Raw genomic sequence first — 23,273 nt, 5'->3', positions numbered from 1 at the left:
GTCCCGGGATCGAATTCCGCTCGGGCATGGTTGTTTGTGAATGTCTATTCATCAATTTCATCATTTCATCACTCATCCCCATCTTCGCAAATTAGCCAAGAGGCACAAAACGCGAAGTAAAATAACATAAATTAAATCAAAAATCAAATCCATTAACAACTTCAACTGGAAAACATGTTAAGAGGAAGAAGTAATCTGTTTCTTTTAAAAGCACCGATACTGATGTAACAGTTTTCCGTAGTGAAGATTTTAGTACTACGCATGTAAAGCAAATGAACAAGGGCAAGAGAGCAAAGAGAAGGAGATTAATTGGCGAGCTATATCAGGCCAGTAATAACGCTAATTGCAAACAGTGTGCAAGGGCTACTTTTACTAATTCATAGCTATAGGAGATACATACGGTTGTGAAAATTAGTTCGACGGGTAATACACCGGTTATGTTCATAACTCTCCTGACAATTGCACAAGCAATGTCCATGCTTGTTCAACAAATGCCATGACTGCGGATTATATTAACTGTAGGGTTCATACCAATTCCTGCCCATTATCAGTTTGCAGATATAGTTGTGTTTTAGGCAATAGTTCTGAACGAATTATAATGTAATTAAGATATAATCGCGGTACAGGATTCAGTACTGGCAGAATTAATGTACACTTCACAAGTCCGAACAATCAGGATAGCACAGTACAATACCATTTGACCCAATGACACCTCGTTATCAGAATTCGATATCTTCGTTGAATAACCGTCCTTCAGAAGCCTCAGTAACTGTCAGTGATGAGAGTATGTAACGCATATTAAATGTGGTTGACTTGAACCTACTCCCAAAGTTCGGGGGAAACTTAGAGAAACAAAGTGCTTGAGACTATATTGATCAGCTAGTGTCCACATTCAATCTAATGGGAGTTCCAGAGGAATATAGGTTGAATAGTATATATAAGTGTTTTTAAGGCAAGGCATGGTATAATTCTCATAACAAGAAAGCCGGACCCTGTGTCCAAGTCAGTCCGTGCTTGAGCACGGGAGAGGCAGATCGAAGCTAAGCAGTCGTGCGGGCTTAGATAACGCGTGACCCGTAAAACCGAGTGCGAGTGTTGGGCCAAGTGGAAAATAGGACTCTGATAGGTAATAGTATTGACAATAGTTAATAAGAACAAAAAGGTTAGCAATGGATCGAGAAAATACCATTTTGATAAATGTCGCATATGGAGCAGAAAAACCTAGTGCAATGGACGTGCATGAGTTCATTTACAGTCAGTTTAAACTTAGTAGGGGAAAGTGGGGGAATTGCGACCACCTAAGGGAGATTTTAAAAATCTCAAAAACTGTACGCAGTGTAACAAAAAGAAAATGTGGGCCTGTAAAAGCAATGTTTGTAGTACATCTCTGCGTATCACCTTGCTCCCTGTCGTTAATAGTTATCTCTGTAAACGTCAAAAAGTAACAATGTGCGTGTGAGCGCAGTTGCCCTATTGGTAGGGTAATGGCACTCAGTAATCATCCTAACAGTAAATCAATACAATTTTTGTACTATACAGAAACTATATCTTTAAGTACTTATATTTATTGATATGCAGATACAAATTAAATTGAGCACAATTTTGCACAAAAATGCACACATGGGACGCTTATTATGAGAAACGTCTTTGCACCCTTCATGTTCCCATCACAAACAGCGTGAGCGTCATTACCCGATAGGCGCCATATTATGTTCTTTGTTTCTCGTCTCATGAAGAACCTCAAATGTTAACTTTATAATAATTAAGAAATAAACAGGAGATACTATTATTATATCTGTAAAATTTTCAAGACTCTAGCTTAAACTCCTTCCCAATTTTATAAGAAAATATGACGAATTCGTTTTTCGCACCCTGCTTCTTAAAAGTCAACTCCACATGTGCCGCCTTTTGTTTGGTGCCTCGTAGTACTGTGTTCTAGATGTCAGCACAGGTTACTCTTCAATAACACCCTCCGTAACGACTACAGAGGGGTGAGCGCCATTGCCCGCTGAACGCCATTCCCCCACCTTCCCCTATTGATGAAATTTTAGCAATACAAATACCGACAACTGCGCGGGATGTTTATTTGAAATTAGTGCGACAACGTACCATGTTAAAATTGCTAGAACAATACCCAGGTGAATTAGAATTTAAGTATGATAATGGGAACGTAGTCAAAGTAAAAATTAGCGACGCAAGTCGAATAGTAAAGTACGTATGTGTATTTAATTTACCTATGGAAGTTGAATTATGACAAGTGCACGGGAAATTCAGTGAATATGAAACAGTGGACGAAGTGATAGAAGAAATGTGGAGTGAAAAGTTTCGTTACCCTGTGCCTAGTGCAGTGGCGAAGCGTCCTATGAGGCCAGGAGGCCGGGCCTACCCACGCCATTACTCTTTTAAAGGTGTATTTACTAATTTCGTCAAAACATATGTAATGCAAAGGAAAAGTTTGGAATTTTCATTTATGATAATTACAAAAAAATCTAACCCTGTTCAGTCTCGTACGAACTTTCCACGGAGTGAGGCACATTTGCTAGGGCCTCTTCTCTTCACATTCCGTCGTACGGTCGTATATGCGGGAAGCGAAATCTTACGAGTACCTACTGTACGTATGCTTATAACATGCTTGTGAGGCCGACCTCGCGGTGTTACCCACTAGGACGAACAGAATACCAGCAACACTGCATTTCCGCCAGGGTTGGAAATTTGTGGTGTACCAGCATTTTTTATAAACATTAGCCTGTGTTCGTGCAGAGAGATTTCTATTTCATTGTACGAAACTTAGGTTTTCCTTCCTTTCATCGACAAGTGTAATCGAAATTGAAAATTACGGAGTACCGTAGTTCTGACTTAGTTTTCTGGTCAGAGTGCTGATGGTCTTGTCGATTCACCCAACACCGTAGCGTAAACAGAAAGTCTAAAGAACTTATATGTGTAAAGTAAGTTTTCATACCAAATTATGTAAATTAATATGCTAGTTACACCTTATATTTAAAAAGTATTTTACTTTCACTGGAAAGAGATTAATTTATTTTTATCGTGAACGGGGATTCCCTCGCTCGTTCCCTCTCTGTGAAAACTTGCCTGCTGCTCAAGACGCTACAAGGGAGCGTGGCTCGGAGCGCGATGTTCGGGGCGGTAGAGCTTGTTTTTGATTCGTGTCGTGTGCAGCTATCAGATTTATGCAAGAAGTGCTGGACTGAAATGCAAGAACAATTGAGTTTTTAATTGAGTGAAGATATAATCATCGGTAGGGTAGGACCCACTTTTGGTCTTTCATGTCTCCTTCTTATAACAATCATTTCTAAAATGTTTTCAACGCTATTTTCCTTTGCAAGTAGCAGTGACAAGTGACAGCAAAATATTTAAAAAAAAAATAAAAGTTGAAACGTTATTTAATGCGTTAACACTGTCGTCGAATAGATATTACAAGCAGACATTTTTTTATGCAGCCGACACAAGCGAAGAGGTAGACATTTTCGTTTACCCTGAAGGGATAACAAGAGAAGAGGGCGGTCAATGAGAGTACAATGCATGGGAAGACTTTTTTTGGGTTTAGGACAAAGAGTGTTGTGTTATGGTGTTATTGCGCGGGCCATGTCTGTTTCAGGTCTGGCGGAACAGGCCAGTGTTGTCACATTGGATTGTTAGAAAAAAGCTAAATTGCGCCTAAAAATTGGGATTATATTCTCTCAAGCAACTACATTTATTATAACCTGTTTATATGTTACATAGTAACCTGTCGTGTTGCCGGGTCCCAAACAAGGATCCTATGGTCTATTATCATGTAAAGGTGTCTACTCACACGAGGGGTAGAAAAACTAGGATGCGAAGTATACACACAATGAGAGAGGTCACTTTTACTTATGTTTTTTTCTTGAAAGCCCTGTAGTGGTCATCCTAACACGTTACGAAGCCAGGTGACCTAATTGTGGTCATGTTAATGTTTCCTGATCCTCTTTAATTTATTCTCCATACATTCTCATCGTCACGATTAGCATAGATCAGAACAAATGAGATGAAAATATTCAAAATTTAAATTATGTTTACTTGCACATACAGGTGTCATAAATTCATTTATGTAGAAAGCCAAGACTGGGATTAACTGCAACCATTCCTTTAGTTAGACAACAGATAACAATGGTGTTTTCCTCGGTGCCAGGAAATCTTGCTAAAAAACTAAGTTGGCAGCAGTAGAACGTACCAAACTGACAGTCGCTGAAAGTGCGGAATTCTGTCGTCTGCTCACAGCACAAACGTCAGACTGACCCGAAAATTATGGGGTTCTTCTAGCCCTTTTCACCTCAATTTCAAAATAAATAAATAAATTTAGAAAAAAGTGATGAAGAATTGACAACAGGGCTCGAGCACTATTCGTTGGATTTTTGCGATGTCTCATGATTGGTAGTTCTTTCTGGAGGTGTGTGCATAAATCAGGGGTTGAAAAAAAAAAAAAGAAACAAACGAAATGAACAAAAATCTAGATCGATGACATCTGGTTGGCGGGAGGAGAACGTCTAAGACATAATTATCGTACTGATGGCCGGTAACAAAACTTTTGAAAACGTCACGCCACTGGCAAGTAAAGAAGCGCCCTGGAGAGACATTGAACCACTCTCCATGACATAGCCCCCCTCCCTTTCTTTTTACAGATTTAAGCAACTAATGGAAATTATCGCACTTTTGTGCCTACCCTGCTAGGAACTCTACGCTTCGCCACTGGCCTAGTGGCGTACGTATGGTAAAAATGTCATTAAAGAAGCCAATACCATCATTCGTAACTATTGGCAAATATAAGGCCCACGTGATATATACGGGACAAACTCCAACGTGTGAGTTTTGTGGATCGGATGAACATTTAAGATACAGTTGTAACCAGCGGCAAATGACTACCCTACGGGTACCACCGAAAGTAAAGGTAACCTGCAGTAAGACAGTATTGACCCATGAAACCGACATAGTAAGCTCAGAGGGATCAGTAAGTGCATCACATCAGCAGAAAAATGAGCCTACCTCACAAATGATGCCAACCTGTAATAATGAGATGGACAAACAAATAGGAAGAACACCAGAGGTGGGAGCAAATAAAAAAACGACAGAACCTCAAGATAAAAAACACTCGAAGGAAGAAAAAGAATCAATCGAATTATTGAAGAGTGAGAAGAAAAAGGAAGAATTCATGGACACATCCCTCCCCCCCACCCCACTACCTTATCACCTGAGGAAACTGCATCCGCCACTAAATCACTGAGTGACAAACAAGAATCAGAAGAAGATAGTGATCTCATTTCCACTTGTGGGAGTGAGAATACTAATCAAATGAAGGTAAGTGAAACTAAGCTTAAACGAAAAACAAAAACAAATAGCTCAATAGCAAAACGGCGTTCTACCAGACGATTAGGAAATAACTTTTCAAATAGTGCTCCAATTATCGGATTAAATGCTTCAACAGGGTAGATGGGGAATGGTAATACAAGTAAAGAAAGGAAAAAGGAAGCGCAAGAAAATAGTATTTAGAGTAACTTATTTATATGGAAAATATGTATTATACAAAAGTGAGATTATTTTAATACTATTAATAGCATTATATAGAAATATGGAAACATCAGTAATACGAGTAGCAAATATAAATATAAATAATATACAAAATGAAACAAAGTTAAAATCACTACGTAGTTTTTTATATCACAGAAGTATAGATGTTGCGATGTTGTAAGAAGTAGGCCGAAATTCGCTAGAATGTAATCAAAATTACATAGAATATAATAATTATAATTCAAGTGGTACAGGAACTGCAATTTTAGTTCGTAAAAGACTATCATTTATTCAAGTACAAAAAGAATCCAGTGGAAGATTAATCATGGGGAAATTGAGAACCTTGACATTAATTAACGTTTATGCCCCGTCGGTATCATAATACCGGAACGAAAGAAGTATTTTTTATACATATACAGTACCACAATACATTGCAGGTAGTGCAGGTTCAATGTATTTAGTAGGGGATTTTAATTGCGTAGTAATGTGGATCAAACACCGGGTTATAATTTTTCAAATGCTTTGCAAAAATTGGTGCACAATTTGCAGTTAAAGGATGTGTGGCAAGAAAAAAGAGGCAATGAACTCGGATACACATACGTTACTGCAACTAGTGCCTCGAGAATAGATAGGGGATATGTTTCAAGTGAACTAAAATCAAATATTACCTCTGTCCATATGGAACCGGTGGTTTTTAGTGATCACCATGTTGTAATTACAACATTGAAATCAGCGGTAAGGTTAACTAGAATAGGGAGGGGAACTTGGAAAATGAATACATTACATTTAATTGCAGAAGATTTTAGATTTGGCTTTGAAAAACAGTGGGAAAAATGGACTAAGAGATCATTATATGAACAAAATATTAATAGATGGTGGACAGAAGTTTTTAAACCAAATTTCCAAAGATATTGTAAACAATACTCCTGGGAAAAACAACACAAATGGTATAATAAATTTAATTTCCATTATGCAGTATTACATGACCTATATAAGAAAAAGAAAAACGACAGTGACACGCAAACGAAAATTAAAAAAGTAAAAGCACAACTACTGCGCCTACAGGCAACAAAAGTAGAAGGAATACGTATACACAGTGCGCTCCCCAACATAGATATTGAAGAAGAAATAAATTTAGTTCACGTAACAAATATATATCAGCGACAAAAACAGAGTCTGATAACAGAACTGCAGGATAACTATGGAGTAGGCCATACGGAGGGGAACCAAATACAACAAATAGTGTATAAATATTTGGAAAATAAATATTCAAACGCATATCAAAATAATGAGAAGGCTAGTCAATATTTAGACAAATACATACCAATCCTTCAATCAGAAGAAATGGTTGGATTAAACCAACCATATACAAATGAAGAAGTGTATAAAGCAATAGTACAGGGAGTACGGGGAACAGCACCTGGGGAAGATGGAATAGCGACTAATGCATATAAAGCTTTATGGCCAACAATGGGTAATACTTTAACAAAATGGGTTAATACAGTATTAAACAAAAATAATTTAGTAAATTATGAGACAACAGGAATAATAATTTTAATACCAAAAAATAGTCAACCGAAGGAAATGAAAGATTATAGACCAATAACATTATTTAACAGACTATAAAATAATGGCTGTTTTCCTCCGTAGCCGAGCGGGTTAAGGCGTTCACTCGTCTTAAGATCGTTCGCGTAGGTTCGAATCCGGATCCGGTCGGAATATATTCAGCCTACGTATAGGACCGGTGGCAACCCACCATCGTGAGGAAATTGGGGAGTTCCGAGTGAGTGAGCGCGAAGTCCTACAACGGATGGGGGTTGGTCGGGGCGACCACTCGTCCCCTAGTCTGACTGCAGATCTCCACGCCCCCTTGGTGGCTCGCGTGGGAGGGAGGCCAGCAGTCGGTAGGTAAGCCTTGGCCCAATATTCGGCTGATGCGCTATAGGATTATTTATAAAATAATGACTAGATGTGTAGGAAATCGATTACAGTTGATTTTGACAAAACTGGCTACACCATTTTTTTTTTGAGAAAAAAATATACCACTTATTGACACTATTACCAGATGAAATAATAAAATCTTAAGACTCCCAACCAAATAAATACCTCGTAGCGACTGATTATTCACAGGCATTTGATAGAGTAGGACATAGTGTTTTTCTAAAAACAATACAAAAGATGGGTATTCATGGACAAATGTACGAAAATATCAAAACATTAGTGACAAATATAAGCTTAAAGGCAAAAATCAATGGATTTTTTTAACTAAGAAATGCATAGTCAACAGAGGACTTCCGCAAGGAAGCCCATTAAGTTTACCTCTTTTTGTAATGGCCTTGGCACCTTTCCTTCAACACTGTCGCACGACCGTAAATTATAACAATACAGGAACGGAATTTACGATTGGAGCTTATATCGGAGATGTCACAGTCATATGCCAAAATCAGGCAGCGATTAAGAACTTAATGGAATGTATTACGACAATATGAAATAGAATCTGATGCCTTAGTGAATATGACAAAAACGTGTTACTTAACATTAGGAAAACAACATCAACAACTACCTGATGTGATATTTAAAAAAGTGGATCAAGTTAAAATCCTATGGGTGTTTTTTACAAATGACACTACAAAAAGCATAAAACTTAGTTATGATAATATATATCAGAATATTAATTATACCATACACAAATTTATACAACGACCCTTCACTTTATGTACGCGAGTCAAAATAGCAAATGTATATATCTTATCAAAACTGTGGTATGGAGCCCAAATTTGGCCATGTGATAATCGTAACTTACAAAAACAGCAAGGAGGAATGAGTTTGGTGGATGTTGGTAAAAAAACAAAAGCTTTGTTTAATCATCGGTAGTTTTCAATTATTCAATCTAAAGAAAATGTCGAGGACATTCCAGGATATACATATATAAGAGATATTCCATTAGAAGCACCAGCGAATGAGATAAAAATTCCCACTTCCCAAAAAGTATATCAAGAAGATATAATGGAATATTTAGATGGACTTATAAAGAAAATAGACTATAATCAACTAACAGTGAAATATATGTATAATGAATACCTTACTCAAAATAAGGATACGCCGCATATAGTGAAGAAACACCCTCAATATATAATTGGAAAATATTTTTTACCAATATTTCGGCAAAATATTTATCCAATAGACAATGCAGTCAATGGTACGAAGTTGTTCAGGAACTAATTGATAATAAAGCAAAACGACATCGGCTGGGGTTTAGGTCAGACCCTAATTGTGAGCAGTGTTTATTAGAAGATACAATAGCACACAGGATGACGCACTGTAGAAAGGCAAAACAAGACTGGCCGGTACTCCAAAAAATGATAGCCCATATAAGCACATATAAGAGGCCGCGGTGGCTCAGTCGGTAACGCGTCTGACTACAATGCTAAAGGTCCCGGGTTCGATCCCCGGCCGGTTCAAATCCGGGAACTTTTCTAACGACGGAAGCGGCCCCGGCGCCCACGCAGCGTCGAATAACATGGTTTGATTGATTGATTTATTTGGTGTTTTAAGTCCAGTTTATGCACAGTAAGGCTAATCGGGACTGGACCTACAGTTTAAAGTGGGATCCGAACCACTTGTACCTCCACCGGGTATCGAACCCGGGACCCCTTGATTATAAGGCGACGACGCTACCACTGCGCCATCAGGGAGGCCCCCGAATAACATGGGTACCTGGGGAAAACCCTCGGGGGGTGTAAAGGCGGTCAGGAGCGTGATCCTGATCACATCACCCCCACTCATGACCGGATCAAGAAAGTTTGGGGCGTTACCCCCACACCCCCTATATGCCTTCATGGCGTGGTGTTGTGCACAGGGGAGCACTTTACCATTACCATATAAGTCGATCATCAGTTCAGTGTATTAATCCGAAATTAATAATTTTTCCGGAATTTAATTTTTTCCCTGATACAAAGCATCGTGCGATACAATGAATTTAGGTACGTACATGTTATATATTTTTTTTCAAAGGATAAACAGGAAACAATATAAGGGACTATTACCGCAGTGAATATGGAAAAATTTTACCTAGTAAAAAAAAAAGGTTATATGCAAACTATATTCAATATACATTGTATTACTCAACAATATAATGTAATATTTGTGAATGTAACTATAAATGAAGTATGGTTAAACCCTGTTAAAAAGTAGTAGTATGTAATAGAGTTATATTGTTAATTTTAAAAAAAGTGGTTAGGACATCGCGATGCGACGCCAAGGATCTTGGATTCGGGCCTGGTTGTTTGTGAATGTCCATTAATCAATTTCATCACTCATCCCCATCTTTGCAAATTAGCCAAGAGGCACAAAACACAAAGTAAAATAAACTAAATCAATCAATCATAAGAAGAGATATTCATGTTTCAGGATTTCGTAGAAAAGTTTTTGCAAGTAGTAGAAGCACAATTGGAAGCCCTAACAACACGAGAATATGATCCTAATATTGTTGAAAACTTATCTTCTTTTGCCTTGAAACTCTATTCTGCCTATTCAAATTTGGAAGAAGAAGATCCATCCGAATCTAATATGATTCAGTTAGTGTTGCGACTGATACCGAAAGCCGTGTTAGAATATGTGTCATGTCATGACGTACCAACTATGGACAGATTTATATCTATTATTTTAGGTAGAATTGATTTGGTTCATTTCGTTAAAAACAAGGCTTTTAGAGTTCCAGAGGGCCAAGAAGAATTTACGAGAAGAAATAAGACAAACAAATTTCTGAACAACAAATCCACACAGTTTCTGTCAAAATGCCAGATTTTCGTAAAACCACAAATTTTGCATCATCCCAAAATACCGAACCTACAACAATTGGTGGCGTAAGCGGAATTTGGAGCAATGTTCAACAATAAAATTTATGCTCAAATCAACCGATCCAAATTATTTTACCGACGGATGAAGTCTTTTCATCTGCGAATAGTGTTCAACCAAATACACAAAGTGGTTATTATAAACGTTCAGTAAGCTACCAATGCAAGCAACAGGGTAAATGTAATTGGAACACAGTACGAAGCAACAATAAGCAATGTAAACAATAGTCTCCACCTTCGTCAGCTGAACCGTGGTTAAGGCCTTTGCAGAATATGCAGATATATCCATCTATACCTTTACCTCAGTGGATGCAATTCATCCCAATTCCATATCCTACTTAACCGTGGATATTCTCTCCCTGGACTACACCATTTACTTCTTGCAGTAGTACACAAACTCAGCCAAGTACATATCCAGCGAATAGCTCTTTATAAAAGGTAAAGTGTTCCCCTGTGCATAGCACCACGCCATGAAGGCGTATAGGGGGTGTGGGGGTAACGCCCCACACTTTCTTGATCCGGTCGTGAGTGGGGGTGATGTGATCAGCATCACGCCCCTGACCGTCTTTACCCCCCAGGGTTTCCCCCAGGTACCCATGTTATTCGACGCTGGGTGGGCGCCGGGGCCACTTCCACCGTTAGAAAAGTTTCCGGATAGCAATTTAATAGCTCTTTATGGTTTGGTAAAAATTCCAATTTGTTACCACAACCAGGGACTAGCAGTAACGTGATTCAAAGCTAAGTACACTTCGCAACATCTTATTTGACCGCCCCGAAAGAATTCTAAGTCCCGAAATCGTAAACTTAGCAACATTGCACTTCAGCTCCAGGTGAGAGTAGCCAACTTTGAGTAGGTCCTTCCACTAGACGAAAAACGCTGCGGTGATAGGTTTTCAATTTAACACTTTCCATGAACTTAGAAACTATAAACCGCTATTATATTACACAATCAAACAGAAATAATAAATTGGAAAAATAACCTTGAAGGATATTTACGATTCTGCTTGCTCGACTTGAAATTTGGGGGGTTTGAAACACTGAATAGAATTTTTCTCCACCTGGAGGAAGTTGCCATCAAGTTTGTGCAGAAAGAAGCAAATTTGTGAGGAGTTTATGCGACATTTTATTTACAATAGCTTGCAAAATATCGAACAGTTCTCAAAAACTTTTTTTTTAGTTATTGTTTATATGTTGTGTTAACACACATATCATGATTAATTCACAAATCACATATATGTATTCAGGATGCAAAATGACACCTAAAATATTGATTACTTGATTTCGATATACTGAAAAAAGACATACAGTTATGTTAAGTAGTGATGTAGTGCAGTACTGTAACGAAGGAGAGCGTTTAATGAGTTCAAATTGCTAAGATTGGTAATTTTATGAGGGCGGTCAAATAAGATGTTGCGAAGTGTACCTTCAAGTAGTCCAGTGGTCAATTTAACAGGATCAACTACCAATACAAATGAACATTTATCCTTAAATATCTAAGGGAGAGTAATGAGCTCCAGTTCCTCTGTCCAGTGAATTACAAGGAGCATATTCATTACTATACTCCAACATCAATTGAATATAATTACAATTTTCAGAGCAACACACCTATTATTTCCAGCCATTCGGAAAAGGAAGTTCTTACTATAAACTTCGTGCTTGATTGGTATGAAACTGAACCAGAATGGCTAATGGACGATGACGGTGTTCTTATTTCAAACAGAAGAGTTATTGTCTTGCCAGGTAGCATTGAAGGGAGTATACAACGCTGCAGCCGGCTTAGTTCCGATCTTCTCCACCCGCCTCAGTGCTGCCACCAAACAGTATATAAACAATGCAGCGAGGCCCGGAGCTCAGTCGACTGCCAGATGCCGACTGCGAAAGACCTGGTTCCCAGATATAGTCTGGATGTTTCCCCTACCGGGATCCAATAGCTTCCTTGAGAAGGAAAGAGGAGGATAAGAAAAGCAGATTTCCTACCTACCTGGTCTGCTCCATAAGAGCTTGGTGTGCTAACCTTGAGTCGTGGCGGCCCAAGCCCAAGTCTCCTGGGTGCTTCCAGACCTTCCCTTTGTACCTTGCCGTCTCTTGCTACTGACTGGACATACCAAGGGACCGAACCGTTCCCTTGTCGTAGCTGGATTGACTTTGTGGCGTCCTTTCATACCAACACCTTTGTCAAACCGCGGGCCCCTTGGCCCGTCCCTCGCAATTGATTGGACGCTTTCGCATGTTGTCCCCAGACGGCGTGGCACGTGACGACTACCAAGGTTCCTATTGGTTACCTGTACTAGTTGGTTACCCCTAAATTAGATAAGAATACTAATACTGCCCAGGTACCTCACTGAGGAGGATTTAAGAGCGTATGTGCTAAACAGGTTATTTACATGCGTCTATAAATATAAATAAACATTTACTAGTTGACCTTTGACCTTTCCATACTAAACCCCGCAAGCCCTGAGATACTTTGAGTCCATGTCTTCGGCTGGCTACAAGCTAGCATATATGGGTACACTTTTGCACCGCTCCGTGGTGAAGTGTGCAGTGCTCCGGCGCGCGGACGTTGCAAACATTTTTGGCGCCCAACCTGGGGCCCGAATTTGCAAAACACAGGGCTCGACTTGTAAAACGTGGGGTCGGGTTGGTTACATAGTGAAGCCGTATATGGACTAGAAGTGGCTCACTGGTTGAAGTGCAAGTGCTAGTGACAGTGTTCGTCTATTGAATTCACGAAGGTAATGAAGGTAAAGTGGTTTGGGATAACCATACAGAATTCACGAAGCTAAAGTGTTGTGACATATTTGAGTGTGACAAAATGGAAAAAGAAACGTCCGGAATGAGTCTACGGAGCAGAGGGATAAAAACCATGGAAGGTGAGACTGGGTTCGCATGCTGTGATGATCCTGGAGCCGAGATGGAGTCCTTCCAGTGTTTCCAGTGTCTCAAGAATTTCCATTTGAGATGTGAGGGGCAAGAAGAGACCTCAGAGACTGATGCAGAGGAAAAATGTGTAAAACATGCTTATCAGCACACTTGGTAGCGTCTCTGCTTGAACCAAGTCTTCCAAGTAAGACCCAATCAGACCATTGGCTGCTGGAGTGGTTAATGAAAGATAAAGAGGAGCGTAAGAAAGATGAGGAAGAACTGAGACGTAAAGAAAAGAAAGAGGAAGAAGAGCGTAGACAAGCTGATGAAAAACAAAGGAAAAGGGAAACTGCTCAGTTAGAGATAACTCAAAAGAAAGAGTTGTTAGAACTTAGACAGGTGGTCGAATCCATGGAGGAGAGGAGACTCATTGAGAAGGAAGAGGAGACAGCCCGTATTAAAGAAGAGAAAGCAGAAGAAGAAGCTAAAAGGGCAAGAGAGAAAGCAGAAGAAGAAGCTAAAAGGGCAAGAGAGAAAGCAGAAGAAGAAGCTAAAAGAAAATAATAGGTACAGCAGTTTAGGACCCTGATAAAGTCTCTTGAAGAGAAAAGAGAGGTGGATAAGAGAGAAGCTGAAGAGAAAAGAGATATTGAAAAGCGAGAAACTGAAGAGAAAAGAGTAAGGGAGTTTGAAGTTCTCCGTGTCCTGGTGGAAAGTCAGGAAGAAAAGAGAAAGAAAGAAAAGGAAGAAGAGGAAGAAAAGAGAAACAAAGAAAAAGAGGCAGATAATGAAAGTAGACAGCTAGAAGCCGAGAAAGTTAGAGAGGAGTTGCGAGCGCTTTTCTCTCAGCTTAAGGTTGACCAACGAGAAAGTGTTAGAGAAGAGTTGGAGAAAATCCGGATCTCTTGCCAACATGAGGTAGTAAGGGTAGTAGAAGAACAACTAGAGCCCTTAGCTGAGTGGCGTGGAGAGATAGAAAGAGAGCACGAGCAGATGAAGAGGAATTTAGATACCTGCTTAGAACTGGTCCAGTCTAGAGGGGAAGCTACTAGGAAAGAAACTGAAAGTGACGATCCGGAGAGGGTTAAACAGATAGAGGTCTCTGTCGAAGCAACGAGTTCAGTGGTAAAAACCCTTGGTAAAAGGACCGAGCAGATGGAAAAAAAAAACTGTACGAGAGCAGAAGGAGGCTGCCGACGCATTGACGCGGAATCTCCGGGAAGAAGTTGTAACAACTGCTGGAGAAAAAGTTAGCTCTCTCCGTGAAGAGACCAAGAGACTGGAAGTGTCCCTTCGAAGAAAGATCCGTGAACAAACTGGAACTACAATTAGAAGAGTAGGTGAGCTGCAGGATAAGTTTCAAAGACTGCAGTTGCAAACCGAAGCCACTTCAGACGTACTCCCGGATTCTATTGAGCGGGGTGGAAGCTTAAACCCGCAAGCGGTCACCTTTGAACCTCCTAGAGTAGTGCAAAGTCCCTACTGCGTCGAAAGAACAGTTCGAACAGATAGAGGCAAGCGGCCTAGAGAGGGAGACAGTTCTGATGGATCTCCTCCTCGACGTAGAGCCGATTTCAAGATGCCTAGGATGGCTGATATCGCCCACATACCAAAATTCAAAGGCGATATCGAGGCCCAATCGGCAGAGAAGTACCTTAGAGAGCTCAATGTCAGTTTCGAGCTTATGCAGATACCCGAGCACTATAGACTTGAGTTACTTCCTAGAGTATTTGCAGGCAAGGCTGAACATTGGCTGGCGGGAAACATAGATAGTTTTGTCCACTATGCCGACTTTTGCCTAAGATTTAAGGAGGAGTTTGCCTCCGAGAAAGCCAAACAGAGACAGTTAACTGCCGTGAGAAATCTCCGATATTTTCGCCCAGTCCACGAGAATATGGAGAGCTTCGCTTGGAGCATCTACGCTGCCTATCGAAACTTGAGTGACGATTTCAGCGAAAGTGAAGTGCTGAATCTAATAATAGGACAGCTGCCGTATCGTATCCGGAACCTCTGCCTTGCGCATGCTCCGAGATCAGTTGACGAATTGGCCAGTTTTCTCGAGGACTTCGACATCTCTGACGATCCCGATGCCTGGAGAAATAAGGAAGACCCCGAGAGCAAAGAACCTGGAATCTATAATAAGAGCTTCAAAGTCCGCAACGTCGAGACCAGAACCAGCGGTAGAGAAAGGAATGCTGCGAGGACTCCAGAGTTTTATAGAAGACAAGGCTGGAGAGGATTTCGGCACAACCGAACTATTCGTTAACCTTACAATAAATATTTTACATTTATCCGAAGAAGTTAATACGGAAAATTATTATTCATCAAATACACCAACTAGCCATATTTAGCATAAAATCGATTTTTTAGAAATATCTCTAAGCACTGGATCTGTTAAAATGATAGTTCGGCAAGGTTTGACATATTCAATTTGATGAAATTATGGATTTTATAATTCTTTAACGGCTATCGAATGTGTCGTTTCTTATAGTTTAACGGCTGATGAAATCGACGGAAACAGATAACGGTCATCATGTTAAGATTTCATTTTGAAATTAATACTTATACATAATAGTCACGAAAGAAAACATGAATAAGAATAAGTATAAAGTGTAATACAATAGGCATATTCAATATCAAATATTATGTATTCAATGGACCCCTATTCGACGAAGGACCCAAAATGTATTTATATCACACATAGTTTGAGTTATTCAATAAACCCACAATTATGAACGTTTTTATAGTTTCTATAGTTTCTGTTTTCTTTAAAAACCAAACATTTACATATTTTTAATATGGAGGTATCATGTAAACGTAAATTACTTTATACTACGTACGGAAGGTTTGGAAAAACAATCAAATGCTGAAACACATTTCAAACTCGACCTGGAAAGAATAAAAGAGTGAACTAAATACATGACGTTACGTACCTTCAGCCAATGAGCTAACCATCATGTAGCTTGAAATGATTGATCCTGCACTTTCTCCGAACAGAGTGACCTTTTCTTTGTCACCGCCGAAGTACTCGATGTAGCTCTGCACCCACTGAAGCGCCAACACAACGTCCAACATCGCAGCGTTACCAGGAATGTCCTCAGTCTGGGTCGACAAGAATCCTGTTTAAAAAGTTTCCAATCAACAACGGCAGTGGCGCAGGAACAGGAAGGAGGGGGGTACAGGGGTGAATTGTAACCACCCAAATTTTTGAAGGGGAGTACTGTATCTCTAAATCCGTAAATCCAATTGTACCTCCCCCTTCGATAATTTGGCAGACGCAAGGTGCTACTGTTAAAAGAACATATTTTCAAGTCGCTTAATTAAAATATTGATATTGTTTATAAAGCATTATCTTTATTACCACATAAATTCAAACCATTAACTTATTCTACTACATTGTGTTACTAGTTGGTTCATTGACCTGTATTCTTGGAAACGTCTTTAAGGGGACGAAAATGGTTCAAAATGTGTGTGGGACGATGGAATCATATAAAGTTTACTCTCAGAAAATCACGCTCAAGGCAAATTATCTTTTGCGTAAAAAGGGGGTACACTTTTCTAAAGAATTTTTCAAATTGATTTTTTTCGAAACGACATACTTACACAAACGAGACGAGACACGGCAGACCAACTTGGGAGGGGGGTGTGCAATGTACCCCTGTGCCTCACCCATAATTTTCATAACTTTGTAAGAGGGTGTTCGAGAAATTATGCTTAAACATATACGTACATTAAGATTGTTTGAAAATAGAGATGGTACTGAGACAAGAAAAAGTATCTCTGTTTCCTCTCAAATTCCGAGACGAGACTGAAATAAATATCTGCAAAATCAAAGCGAGGCGATCTCGTTCGAAACTGGTATCATATTTGAAGAAATTGCTTAAAATAAATTAACATTACTGTGTGTCTTATCCAGAAATTGCTTAAAATAAATTAAAATTACTGTGTGTCGTATCCTGACATACCAAGCGTAGTATATTTTATTGATTTTTTCAAGTAATGCCCAATTCTATCTCTTCAGATATCTCGCCTTGTAATAAAGGGATCCCACATGCACAGTACTTTGGAGTCCATTTTAAAATGTAAATCCAGTCACGATTAGCCTATCTGAGCATAAAGTGAATCTAGAATAAACTTTAAAAACTTCTGAGTGGAAACTAAAACAAACATAACCACAAACAAGAACAAGAAGGACCTCACCAACCACACAGGAGACGAAATGAGACTGCGACAATTTTCGACTCGCCGCATCGCGATATCATTATTAGTTGAAATGAAATGTTTCCTAGACATTAAAACAGGGTGAAATTTGTGATTTTATCAGAAGGGGGTGGATTTATTTTTACCTTGCATTAGGTATACTTAGAATTGGACATTACTTGCTTAAAATTTAATTTTGATATCGAATGTAACACAAACGTCATTTTAAGTTAAACTCTAAAGTCAATCTGTTGATGATAATGAGTAATGATATTATGAAATTGATGAAGGGACACTCACAAATAACACCTATTCCCAGGTCGGGATTCGAACCTAGGACGTCTGGCGTCGTAGCGCAATATGCTAAGTACCCCTCCATGGAGGCCGACAAAATGGGAATGTGTTTGGATTTTCTTTGTGGATGAGAAAATTTTTAACTGTGACACGCACATGCTTTTGCTTACTTTAAAGTTCACCTTTTTACATAAACGAGAAATTAACACGTCATCTTAAAACACACGCATGTATCTGCACTTTATAACACTACATACGAAAAGGAACCTTGGTCGATTCTTCATATTGTCCACCAAAGATTGAAAAGAAAAAAAAACTTTCGAACGTATTTCATTCCTTGCTTGCTCTGAGATATGAAGGATTTCGGTTTTGTATATGTACTGAATGATATTACTTTCAGTGCTTGAAGAGCGTCATTAGATACAGCTAATTATATTACAAATAAATGCTTTATCAAATGTTTTACAAATGTTCCAATTCCAAAGTTTGACATCTAACGAGTAGATCAGGAACCATCTCAACCCAGTATTTTTTTCAATACAACGCCCTCTAGATATATGAGAAAATACCGAATATATGGCTTCTAAAAGGCATTTGATGTGGTTCACATCTGCCATAAATTGCTTTAGATATTTTTATATGATGTAGCTATGGGACTTTAATATTAAAATGAATTGAACTGAAGTGGATATATTCAATAATATGGTGTGCATATCCAGTGGGTGAGAGATGATTATTCCTGGTTGGGATGGCTCAAGATAGAGGAAGGGAGGATCCTCTTTACTCCATTTAATCTCACACTGCATTAAAATGAATAGATGTAGTACGATAGGTCACACTAAAAGTTTTTAGACACGCGCAAGTAAAACACTGGAGACCAAAAGTATGAATGCTATAATTTTTCAAAGTATTCTCCATTACAGTTGATACACTTGTTCATCCGCTCAAACCAAGTGTGAAAGCACTGGGACCACACATCTGCAGGCACCTCTTGAATGCACTGAACGAAGGCGGTGACTGCCTCCTCGGGAGTAGGAAATGAAGAACCTCGTAATGTATCCTTGATTTTAGGGAACAGGAAGAAATCACAAGGGGCGAGGTCGGGACTGTAAGGAGGATGAGTCATTTCTTCGATGTTGGAGGCTTTGAAGAATTCAATTGTTCGTACTGCTGTATGGCTGCGCGCATTGTCTTGATGCACAATAATGCGACTTCGTGGGCGTTTTTCACGAACTTTCCGTACGATCTCCGGTTAACAAACCGTAGTGTACCATTCAGCATTAACGGTCCGACGTCCCTGTAGCGGCACTGTTGCAATATGGCCCGTCCGACTGAAGAAAGTGGCAACCATTTGTTTGCCAAAACTTCGTCCCTTCCTGACTTTTGTTGGTGGGTCTTCATCCGGGAAGATCCACTGCGTCGACTGTCGTTTGCTCTCGGGTTCATAACAGTACACCCAAGTTTCATCACCTGTTACGATGTCATACACTGCATTTGATTGTCCTTGGTTAAATTTGTCCAGCATTTTCATGCACCATGTGACCCGTGTCTGCTTTTGCTCCTGAGTAAGATGGTGTGGGATCCATCTGGCACAGAGCTTCCTGACACCAAGGCGGTCATGCAGGATCGTTTGAACCTGACTCATACCAATACCCAGTGTTGCTTCCTCCTGAAATGCATTTTGGAGCCTTTCATAACATTGCTGCTGCGTTAAACCTGCTCGAAAATCGTAAAAAAATCATTGCTCTGAAGTGCTCCCGTGTTAAATCCATTTTAATGTACACACACGACAATAATTGACTAATTTCTGGCACACAACAATTAACAACTATAAATTCTGCAGCATTATCACACTTCACAGACTACTAACTTCAACATATCCTAGAGACAATGTATTGCTGCAATCAGTGTTGCCGCATCTAAAAACTTTTAGTGTCACCCACGTATCTTTGTTCGCAATTTTCACATCTCGAACTTCTGATTTTCCGTTCCATTAAATTCAAGATGAGCTTAGAAGGAAGTCCAGAGCTATATATGTTTCGGAATTGTTATCTGGTCTACTGTTTAAATAAATAAATAATTAAATAAAATCTGTTTTATAAATAACCATAAATTCTAAGAAAGGCAAAAAAAAAATGAAAAATTATTTCTGCAAATTTTGCTTATAAAACCGAAAATTCGTGTGAGCTGCTCTAAAATGGAATATTTCTCATGCCTTAACACTATACCTAGGTATAGGTAGGTGCCTGTGGAGTATATGTATGTGTGTATATATAGGCTATATATATATATAGGCTGAATTTTGTACCCCCCCCAAATAAAAAAGTTCCTGCGCCACAGAACAACGGCAAAATTTACCTTTAGTTTTACTTATTTCTAACGAATTACAAAATTCTTCATATATATTACAATTTACATTCCAGGGTCGTTAGGAAAGTCCTGCCCGTTTGCTCACAGAGTCCACACAAAGACATGGCCTTCACTTCTTCCGTCATAGGATGCCTAAGTCATTCCTTGGCTGTGTTCCAGGCAAGTCTTATCTTGTTAACAATGCCAATGCCAATGCTTTATTAACAGGTTTTTTGTAAGTATCGGGACCATTGTGCCCTTGACTTACTATCATGTTCTTACAAAATAGTGTATATACACAACATTTTTCTTGCTATAACCCGGGTCGACTGTCGGCCGGGATTTCTTGTTAACAGTAGTTGCGTGGTTGCTAGGCATTTGGAATCGGAAGGTTGAAGCTGACGCGGAGTGTGCCACTGTCTTTCGGGATGGAGAGGGTGTATCGCCTCTTGAGTTTATGGCCCAAATACACAACAATCAATGCCGTTGTACAACTTATGTCTTTAAAATTATGCTGAATATGTTGAAATCTAGCAGCCCTAGCAGTACCAAAGTTTGATCTGTTACATGCTGGACTAAGGGTGGCATTTTGTGCCACTTTACTATTCCGCTACATTTGTTAGTTATTTTGCACTACTAGCATGTTTTGTTTAATATAAGTCATAGTTTGTATATTTTAATGTTTGTTAAGTATTTTTTTTTTATTTTGAAAGATAAGTAAGTCATATTTTGTATATTTTTAATGTATGTTAAGTATTTTTTATTTGGAAATGTACATCTGCATATTTATTATTAAAAATAATAGAATAAAACATTATAACATTATAACACATTTCAGTTCTACGTTGTCAGTAAATTACAGTTCCTCAGCATTACTCACTATTATTAGAAATTGCACAGTTGTCACAGATCTGAACTTTCATGCAGTGTCTTCCACAGACACATTTACCACAGTCATTGCATGAAATTGTAGTTCGTGAGAGTTTGTTTCTTCTTTCTCCATTGGAAATGCTTCCTTTTCTCGAAGCAGTTGCATAAGTAGATATATCTATGGGATTGTCAACCGTTGACCTAATTTTCCTTTGAAGGACGTTTTCCATTGCCGTACCTGTATTTGCATTCAATCCCTAAATGTTCTTTGCTCTATCTGCTACATGTGGCTCAATCAACTTCAGTTTAAAAATTAAAATGGATAAAATTTTCTCTTGAATTTTAGCAAATATGAAAATACACATCTGAATTGACAATAAACAGGATTTTTAATTCAATTGCTCAAGGCAGTTTCGATTACCAACACAAAAACTTCAAAAGTGGTACTTTATGCCACACCTTGGTCCTGCTAGGGTTAATATTACATATTGTATGATACTACATATTCAGCCACATATCCTTTTGATAATATATATTTAGGTACATATTTTATCAATTATTGTTACATATTTATGTACATATTTCGTACTTTGATATTAGATAAAAATTATGACTTCATTCATCAGTTTCCTCATATGTGAGTCTTGGATATGGACCAATGTTCACTGAAAACTGAATTTGCTGCCGGGGCGGGAGGAGGAGGGGGGTTACTGAAGGATACAAATCGATTTCGAGAATGTAATTTTAATTCATATTCAACAAATATTAATATTCAATAATTTTATGAGATAAACAGTGGTTCGCATAATATTTTTGTGACATAAAAGTAAGCATAACGTCGGCGGAGACTGTCATGTATAAACGCACAATTCCAAGACTGTATATTTTCCTCTATAGCAAACGTGAACAATAACTCTCATACGTAGGAATGAGATATCATCAGACGGTGTCATTCTGAATAAGGACGAATGTGTGTACTAGTAGATAACTGTTATTTAACTTAAATTTCCACCAATTTTCTTAACAATTACGGAAATAATAAAATTTACTTCAAATGCGGAATCTTAGTTAATATTGTTTTGAATTAGTAACTTTTTGCGTAAATCCTATTTCGTGAGCAAATCCTGAAATATTAGATCACAGTTAAGTAACTTTCTAGTTTGCCGATGGTGTCTATCTACAGTTTAGTTAGTGTCGTCTGATTTTGGAAATTTCGATAAAGCTTTGACATAGGAAATGCAGCATGTCCGTAAAGTCATGGTGGGGTTTCAAAGTCCTATAATATCTAAACGAAACAAAAATAAAAGATGATTATTACACTGCATTGAAGAGTAACTCAGAGTTTCGGAAGCGTAGCGAAGCGAAGACTTCCGATGCGCGCACAGGTAATCACGTGACGGCGAAGCAAATAACGCCATTCAGTCAGTGAAGATATGGACGGTGGAGAGGAAAGTTCAATGCGTCCTTTGGCTTGCGAAATTTGAATCCGTGACGCGTGTTCGTCGTGAATATCTTCGTGTGTACAATTAAGATGCACCACATGAAAATAACATTCGCCGGTGGTATCGCCGGCTTAAGGAAAAGGGCAGCTTATTGGATGCTAAATGTTCCGGGAGGCCATCGGTTAGTGACGAGTCTGTTGAATGAAGCTGTACGGGATAGCTACCTAACGAGCCCCAAGAAATCGGTGCGTGTCCATGCTCGACATCTAGGTCTGAACAAGAAAACCACAAAGTTTAGAAGAAACGTCTCCGTTTTACGAGTTACAAACTGCAGTTGTTACGTGCAATCCACATATCCGATAAACCAAAACGATTTGATTTTGCTGTGCAGATGCTTGGTGAAATGGACAATGATGACTTGTTGTTAGAGAAGATTGTGTTTAGTGATGAGGCAACATTCCATGTGATGGGTTATGTTCATCGACATCATGTCACGAGCCGGAAATAAAATGCTGTGTAATCAAAAACGCCAGCAATCCCCGGGTGACGAGAGGTCACCGGAGGAGTCTTGGTCGAGGGAGCGAAGCGCGAGGTGTGTTGCGAATGACAGTGTTAAGTCGGTCCATTTAAAAGGTTTGGGCGAACCTACTGAGGACACCTTCAGCGCCACGTCGTGACTCAACCGAGGAACCGCGAAGGAAATCAGGTACAGTGGTGACACTTTGGGTTTTATCATTGTCAGTGTTTAGATATCTTGCTGGCTCGTGCGTGATCTCCCCCCCCCCCCTCACTTGTGCGATTCTATTAAATATTGGTAAAGAGCAATGAGAGTAATTTATTCCATTCTTCATACACACAT

General features: G+C 39.1%; 1 protein-coding gene across 1 annotated transcript in view; it reads right to left on the bottom strand.

Moving 5' to 3' along the window:
* The window catches only part of LOC146005233 (pyrethroid hydrolase Ces2e-like), a 153,209-nt gene that overhangs the window by 96,783 nt on the left and 33,153 nt on the right, over nt 1–23,273 (bottom strand). The window contains exon 4 of the mRNA XM_083144315.1: nt 16,193–16,378. Coding sequence (XP_083000441.1) covers nt 16,193–16,378 — 186 coding nt within the window. The remainder of the gene's footprint in view (nt 1–16,192; nt 16,379–23,273) is intronic.

The sequence above is a fragment of the Lepisma saccharinum genome, chromosome 23 (genome assembly GCF_977018435.1).
Source record: "Lepisma saccharinum chromosome 23, izLepSacc3.1, whole genome shotgun sequence".
NCBI classification, from domain to species: domain Eukaryota; kingdom Metazoa; phylum Arthropoda; class Insecta; order Zygentoma; family Lepismatidae; genus Lepisma; species Lepisma saccharinum.
Note: the sequence above shows the minus strand (reverse complement) of the source record. Positions and strands in the feature narration are given on the sequence as shown.